Source organism: Moschus berezovskii, chromosome 12 (assembly GCF_049115385.1).
Source record: "Moschus berezovskii isolate FMDL1 chromosome 12, NW_MosBer_1.0, whole genome shotgun sequence".
In the NCBI taxonomy this organism is placed as follows: domain Eukaryota; kingdom Metazoa; phylum Chordata; class Mammalia; order Artiodactyla; family Moschidae; genus Moschus; species Moschus berezovskii.
The window spans coordinates 6,506,226-6,514,367 of record NC_142471.1 but is presented as its reverse complement, the minus strand read 5'-3'; the positions used below and the strand labels follow the sequence as shown (position 1 = coordinate 6,514,367).

At 42.7% G+C, this 8,142-nt stretch overlaps 1 protein-coding gene across 1 annotated transcript in view; it reads right to left on the bottom strand.

The window, feature by feature from the left end:
• Positions 1–5,700: 5,700 nt before the first annotated feature.
• Positions 5,701–8,142, bottom strand: part of KCNK1 (potassium two pore domain channel subfamily K member 1) — a 69,229-nt gene continuing 66,787 nt past the window's right edge. The window contains exon 3 of the mRNA XM_055425797.2: positions 5,701–6,941. Within this exon, the coding sequence (XP_055281772.1) occupies positions 6,682–6,941 (260 nt within the window). The 3' untranslated portion in view covers positions 5,701–6,681. The remainder of the gene's footprint in view (positions 6,942–8,142) is intronic.

The window sequence follows — 8,142 nt, the reverse complement described above, 5'->3', positions numbered from 1 at the left end:
TATGCTAACACAAAATATGTGAACTATTGGGAAGCAAGATGCTCCTTTATTTTCAGTGGGTTGGGAAAACAGTGAAGTAATTTTATTAGACCTGTGTGTAAAGTAAGTATACACTTAGAGGGAAGCGAAGAGGGAACTTAGTAAATGTACTTGACTGCCAGGCTGGGAAAATACTTAAAATCGTTTTTGCTTCTGGGTTCATTATTGCATTTTAGAAAGCTGAGGTTGCCTGACAGTACATATTACAGTTGGAATACATCTGACAGTACAAGTGAGATACTGGAATATAGTCTTAAGCAAACAATCTCATGTTTCACCTCACAGAGAAACCTTGGATGTACCAAATATTCATAAATAAAATTCTTGAAAAACAATAATCACTTGAAGGGAAAACTTTAAATGTATTAAAGAGACAGATCTGTAATCTTACTGGGCACAGCTGAATAAAGTAAATAGTAACTATTATATTATTTCAATTTCAGCTTCCTAAGGAAGGGTTGTTTTTAAATCTGCTTGACTGTGTACACATTTCTGAAAGTACACCCCCAAAAGATTGCCTTCCTGAATTGAGTATATTAGGACATCACAGCTCTCCTCAGCATGAAAGATTTAGCAGGCCCTCCCTCCATGTGAAGACACAGTGAGAAGACAGCAGTCTATGAACCAGGAAGCAGGCTCTCACCAGACACCCAATATGCAGGCACCTTGATGTTGATGTCCCAGACTCCAAACTGTGAGAAATCTGTTAGTTAAAAGCCACACTGTTGGCAGACGCGGGAGACGCCCGGCTCCGGCGGCGCAGACGCGGGAGACGCCCGGCTCCGGCGGCGCAGACGCGGGAGACGCCCGGCTCCGGCGCAACCGACCACGTGCAGAGTCGTGGCTGAGATGAGCTACCCCGCGCCCAGGGTTAGGGCGGTGGCCGAGAGGAGCTGTACCACGTTCAGGAGGTGGTGGCTGCTTGGGCACCGGAGGGCCGAGAGGAGCTGATCTACATTCAAAGCAGGAGGCGCGGCCTTGAGGAGATACCCCTCGTCCAAGGTAAGGTACAGCGGCTGCGCCTTGCTGGAGCAGCTGGGAAGAGATATTCCACGACCAAGTGGAATATAAGAATCCAGTGTTCTGGGGAGGAAGGAACAAGATGGCGGAGGGATAAGATGGCAAGACCACTTTCTCCCCCACAAATTCATCAAAAGAACATTTGAACGCGGAGTAAAGTCCACAAAACAACTTCTGAATACTGGCAGAGGACATCAGGCTCCCAGAAAAGCAGCCCATTGTCTTCTAAAGGAGAGAGAAGAAATCCAGCTCCACCCACCAGAACACCGACACATGCTTCCCTAACCAGGGAACCTGGACAAGTCACCCGTCCAACCCCACACACAGCGAAGAAACTACGTAATAAAGAGAACTCCACAAACTGCAAGAAGAGGGAAAGGCCACCCCAAGCAAAGCAATATAAGCAAGATGAAGAGGCAGAGAAATACCCAGCAAGTAAAGGAACAAGATAATTGCCCACCAACACAAACAAAAGAAGAAGATATAGGGAATTTACCTGATAAAGAATTTCAAATTTTGATGGTGAAAATGATTCAAAATCTTGAAAGCAAAATGGAGTTACAGATAAATAACCTGGAGAAAAGGATTGAGAAGATGGAAGAAAGATTTAATAAGGACTTAGAAGAAATAAAAAAGAGTCAATGTACAATGAATAATGCAATAGATGAGATCAGAAACACTCTGGAGGGAACAAACAGTAGAATAACAGAGGCAGAAGACAGGATAAGCGAACTAGAAGATAGAATTGTAGAAATAAATGAAACAGAGAGGAAAAAAGAAAAACGAATTAAAAGAAATGAGGACAATATTAGAGACCTCTGGGACAATGTTAAACGCTCCAACATTCGAATCATAGGAGTCCCAGAAGAAGAAGAAGACAAAAAGAAAGACCATGAGAGAATAATTGAGGAGATAATAGTTGAAAACTTCCCTAAAATGGGGAAAGAAATAATCACCCAAGTCCAAGAAACCCGGAGAGTCCCCAACAGGATAAACCCAAGGCGAAATACTCCAAGACACATATTAATCAAATTAACAAAGATCAAACACAAAGAACAAATAGTAAAAGCAGCAAGGGAAAAGCAGCAAATAACACATAAGGGGATTCCCATAAGGATAACAGCTGATCTTTCAACAGAAACTCTTCAGGCCAGAAGGGAGTGGCAAGACATACTTAAAGTGATGAAAGAAAATACCCTACAGCCCAGATTACTATACCCAGCAAGGATCTCATTCAAATATGAAGGAGAAATCAAAAGCTTTACAGACAAGCAAAAGCTGAGGGAATTCAGCATCACCAAACCAGCTCTCCAACAAATGCTAAAGGATCTTCTATAGACAGGATACACAGAAAGAGTGTATAAACTTGAACCCAAAGCAATAAAGAAAATGGTTACGGGATCGTACTTATCAATAATTACCTTAAACGTAAATGGGTTGAAATTTTCAAAAAGGCTAGAAAACAATTCTCATAGCCATCAATAGTTCAGTGTTAAGTTCATGAATAGTTTTTAAAGTTTGGGACAAACTGTAGTATTTGCTATTTGAAGTACTATTTGTAATTGGCATATTACGATGTAACATTGGTCTTCATTTCCATCTTAAAACGCCTAAAAATGCCTAACAGGTTTTTAGATTTGTGAATTTTAGTTGAAATGTATTTTACGATGTTACGAAACCTGCAGAAATATTGAAATATTTCAGAGAACTTATTCACTGTACATTTAATTTATTTTATTTATAAAAGTTATGAACTGTAGAAAGTTTTACTTGTTGGGTCAAATGCTTGTTGCTTCAAATGCTTGTTGCATTTGAAGTGCTAGTTACAAGAAAATCAAATACCTTCAATGTATAAATGCTATTAAGTTTTTAAAGGACTCTGGAGTATAAGTAAGTTTGTTTAAAGAAATTTAGTCTGTTCAACTTGAAAAAAATAAATAAAATTGGAAAAAAAAAGAAAGATTTAGCAGCAAATCACCAAGTGGATGTACCATGCCACACAAGTGGGAAAGTCTACTCACTGAATTCAGAGTAAAAAATCACCCTCCAATGCACACTTGAGCCAATTTAAAATGAATTCTTATTTGGAGCAAATAATAGCTGCTTTTAGTAAGAAACTAGTGTGCTATTGATAGTTACCATTTCTTGACCAGATTTGTAAATACCTCCTCATTCATTTCCCAAAAGGCACATAAGGCTGGTCTGTAGGAAGTGTGAGCATGAATGACTGTTTTCTAGGCATTTGCAAGCATTTTTTCCCCTGCACTCATCAATGCAGTCATCTGGGCCAAACTTTATCTGTCCCATGGGTTTCAAGATTCTTTTGGAGACTCTAATGCCTTGGTCTATGTGAATGCAAAGTCACTTCAATTGTGTCTGATTCCTTTCAATCCCATGCACTGTAGTCCACCAGGCTCCTCTGTCCATGGATTCTCCAGCAAGAATACTGGAATGGGTTGCCTTTCCCTTCTCCAGGGGATTTTCCTGATCCAGGGATCGAACCCAAGTCTCCTGTGTTTCCTGCATTTTAAGCAGATTCTTTACCGCTGAGCCACAGGAGAAGCTTTGGTCTCTAGTCCCTTTGATTTCTGGGCAGCTATTTTTCCGAGACACAGTTCTCTCCTCATGTTCAGTGTATCTGCTGCTCCAAAATCAACATACCTACTGGACACATGTGACTTTAAATTCACACACAACGAAGGACAATGATTTCTGCCATATCTCTATCCTCAGGGTGTTCTGTGGGATTCTTAAGAACTCAGTCTCAAATACTGCCCAGGACGTCAGCCCTTCAGTTTATACTCTTTCATGCTTTCTTTTTTTTCAGAACCCACCTTCTTTGACCTTCAGCTTCACAGTTGCTCATCTCCAACCAGAAGGTTCCAATGACAGTTCTGACGGAGCCTCTCTGCCCAGCCTCCTGCTTCCTCACCCCACGCCCAGGGGATCCTGGACACAGCTTCCCCCTCCCTCAGAAGCCCAGCGCATCATCTGCCCCCTGGCCAGGGACAGAAATAAAGTCTGGGGAATACACTTCCCCTTACATTTCCTATCTGACAGGGAGGCAAAACCTGCTCCCATTTTTAAACCTTATGCTTCACATTAAAAACAACAAAAACAGGAAGCTTCCCTGGTGGTCCAGTGGTTAAGAACCCACCTTGCAATGCAGGGGACGTGGGTTCAATCCCTAGTTAGGCAACTAAGATCTCCCACGCAAGGAAGCACTAAGCCCATGCACCACAACTCCTGAGCCCATGAGCCACAACTAGAGTCTGTGCACTGCAAATAAGATCCCACGTGGTGCAGCCAAGACCCTGTGTGCTGCAACTAAGACGGGACCCAGCCAGACAAGTAAATAAATACTGCCTGTCAGTTGCTCAGCCGCGTTCGACTCTGCGACCCCACGAACTGTAGACTGCTGGGCTCCTCTGTCCATGGAATTCTCCACGGAAGAATACTGCAGCACGTTGCCCTTCCCTTCTCCAGGGATCTTCCTGACCCAGGGATCGAACCCAGGTCTCCCGCATTGCAGGCAGATTCTTTACAATCTGAGCCACCAGGGAAGCAAACAAATACTAAAAAACAAAAACAATGTGAAGAGTATTAAGGCCTAGTAAGTATATTCTCTGTGGATTCACAGAAGCTTTGAGAGTGAAGTATTACATTCAACTGCTTATTGACACCCTGACTCAGAATTTTCCCTTCAGGCTCATCCTTGTTTTTTGTATTTTACACTCCCCTCTCAGATTAGAGTCAAGCAGTGGTGGCCCATCAGTTTCCTGCTTGGACCAACTTATATTCTTTAGCATCTTTGCACGGTACCAAGCATTCTGATCCCATGAACTTCTCAAATCCAGGCCTGCCCATGAAGCATGTATCCTCCAAGGAGTCTCTAGTTCTTCCCTTTACCAATTACCCACCCAGTGTGAGCAGTCTCCCACCGTGGAGACAGCCAGCCAGGAACATAGGCGGAAATATGCTAACAGCAGCACAACCCAGGTCAGAGGGACAGGAGGATATGTTTTGAATTAAACACTAGAGAGGATCCACTTAGGACAGCTCCCCATCACCAGAGCTGGGGTCCCAGGGGCTACAGAGGGGACGTCATTCCTTCTTGTGGCTTTGTTGCTCTCAGACGGGACTTTACACTATAAAGAAGGCCCTTGTTCTGTCAGGGGATACAACGTTAGATGGCTAAAAGGAGGACAGGGCTCGTAACCGTGCCCAGGGCACACAGTGCAGGCAGCGGAGAGGTTGCCAAGCTAGCCCCAAGGCAAGCATGCTCTGCTCAGTTGCTCACTGACAGGATGCTGACTTTTATCAACACTTCTAGTACCACCTCCTGGGGGACTCCAACACGAGATGGGACTTGGTTAGCGGGTCACTGAGCATTCATTATCATACAAGGCCTGATGTTCTCTTCTAAAATTCCTAGCAGGGTCTTCCCTAGTGGTGGTCCAATGGTTAAGACACCATGCTTTCACTGCAGGGGGCATGAGTCCCATCCCAGGTCAGGGAACTAAGATGCCTGCATGCCTCAGCCAAAAGATACGGGAAAAAAATCCTAATAGCGTCCTGCATTTGGATTTTGTATAGCATTTGAATGCTGCCTTTATGGTTTCTACAAAGGACTGCACATATATAATCTATGTGGGGGAACATTTTCTTGATATATTAAAGCATAAGATTGCAACCAGCTACAATTTTTACTTATTTCAGCTTATAAACCAAAAAACCCTCTCAGACTAATCTGACAGAATATGTGCATCTGGGGCTTCTGTGTTTGGGTCCTATGCTTTAGTATTAGCTGACTGCAAATCATCATGTACTTTCAAAATAAAGTATCCTAACTTTTTAACAAAATCATATGCTTCGTTACTTGTTTACCTCCAGAGAAATGTTTACAAACATTGTAGACATTTGAGATCACACTATTCCAAGTGAGCAGAAATATTTATTGTAACAGAATACTAAAGTAATTCACGCCTAAGTGTGTTATTCCACTTATTTTATTGCAGCAACTTCTGATTTTTCAGTATAAAGAGAAATCAAAAGGGAAAATCTCTACAATCTTGGGTTAAGAAGTATACCAGGAACTGGTGACCTAAACTGTATGTACAGAATATAAACATATTTATATTTGTATGTACAGTTAATGGTTATCTAGTCATTATAAATAGTAGGTTTAACTTAAGAGTCTACAAAAATAATGATTTTCGGATGGGTACATGCAAACCAGTACACATAAACTTACTTATAAAACACATCTCTATGCCTTTTTTGCTTTAAATATAAATGTCACTATTCAACTATCAGCTAAACGATTTAAATGCAAATCCCAAAGTTCCCAATGAAAAGTATAAAATTTGTTTCTATCCACAAAGGCATCCTGCTTCAAGTATTCTTCCTCTCCTATTAGTAAAGTTGAGATAATTTTGTCACATATGAATTACAGGTACTGATGCCATTTTTCTCATATTTTAGACAGTCTTCTGGAATAAAAGCTTCTTTTGTTCCATTTTACAAAAAGTACTGCTTTTACATCCTCATCAAAATGAACAAGCGAAGCTTCCTCCCACTGCCCTGGGCCTGTGCCCTGGCACCGTCCAGCAAAGCCCTAGTCTAGTGGTCTGCGGCGCCGTCGGCCAAGGCAGGTGGCTGGGGGGACACAAAGGGCTCGTTCTGCTTCTGGTCCTCCTTCACCCCAGCCGCCTGGTCCGTGATGGAGGAGAAGGAGAGCTGGTCGTGTTCTATGATGTGCACTTGATCCTCTTCCTTGTCCTTCTTCACGTAGAACATTTTTCTGAACTTCTTCAGTTCGTGGAGCTCACAGAAGGTTTCCAGAACCACCAACATGGCGATAAGACCAAGGAGCAGGTAACCTGTATGAGAGAAATGACAGCAACTCAGTGGGTCCAATCACGACACAACCTTTCTGCTGCTGATGAAATCCATTGCCACCTCTGACTTCTGGGCATGTTTTGAATTCCATGGCTCAAAGAGGGATGATCAAGACGAAAATGAAGAGGGACTTAACCTTCTAGACCTAAAGAGACATGTGTCCAAAGAAGACACAGAGAGCCAGCAGGCACATGAAAAGATGCCTCACATCGCTAACTATTAGAGAAATGCAAATTTAAACTACAATGAGGTACCACCTCACACCAGTCAGAATCATCATCATTAAAACATCTACAGATAACAAATGCTGGAGAGGGTGAGGGGAAAAGGCAACCCTTCTATATTGTTTGAGAGAATATAAATTGGTACAGCTGGAAAACAGTATGGGGGTTCCTCAAATAACTAAAAACAGAGCTACCATATAACCCTGCAATCCCACTCTTGGGCTTATATCTAGAGAAAACCATAATTTGAAAACATGCATGCACTCCAGTGTTCACAGTAGCACTATTCACAATAGCCAAGACATGGAAACCACCTCAATGTTCATCAGCAGAGGAATGGATAAGAAGATGTGGCGCATAAACACAATGGGATACCACTCAGCCATGAAAAGAATGAAACTGTCCTTTGCAGCAACGCTGATGGACCTAGAGATTATCACACAAACTGAAGTACATCAGAACAAGGAAGACAAATACCATATACCACTATACATGGAATCTAAGACAGAACACAAATGAATCTGTCTACAAAACAGATCCATACAGAGAACAGCCTTGTTGCCAAGAGTGGGGGTCAGGTTGGGGGAGGGATGGATTGGGAGTTTGGGATTCGCAGATGCAAACTAGTATATACAACAAGGTGGATACACGACAAGGTCCTGCTGTACAGCACAGGGAACTATATTCAATATCCTGTGATAAACCACAACAGAAATGACTGTGTGTGTGTGTGTGTGTGTGTGTGTGTGTATGTAGGTGGCACTAGTGGTAAAGAACCCGGCTGCCAATGCAGGAGACATAAGTTCAATCCCTGGGTTGGGAAGATACCCTGGAGGAGGGGAAGGCAACCTACTCCAGTATTCTTGCCTGGGAAATCCCATGCACAGAGGAGTCTTCAGTTCAGTTCAGTTCAGTCGCTCAGTCATGTCCGACTCTTTGTGACCCCATGAATCACAGC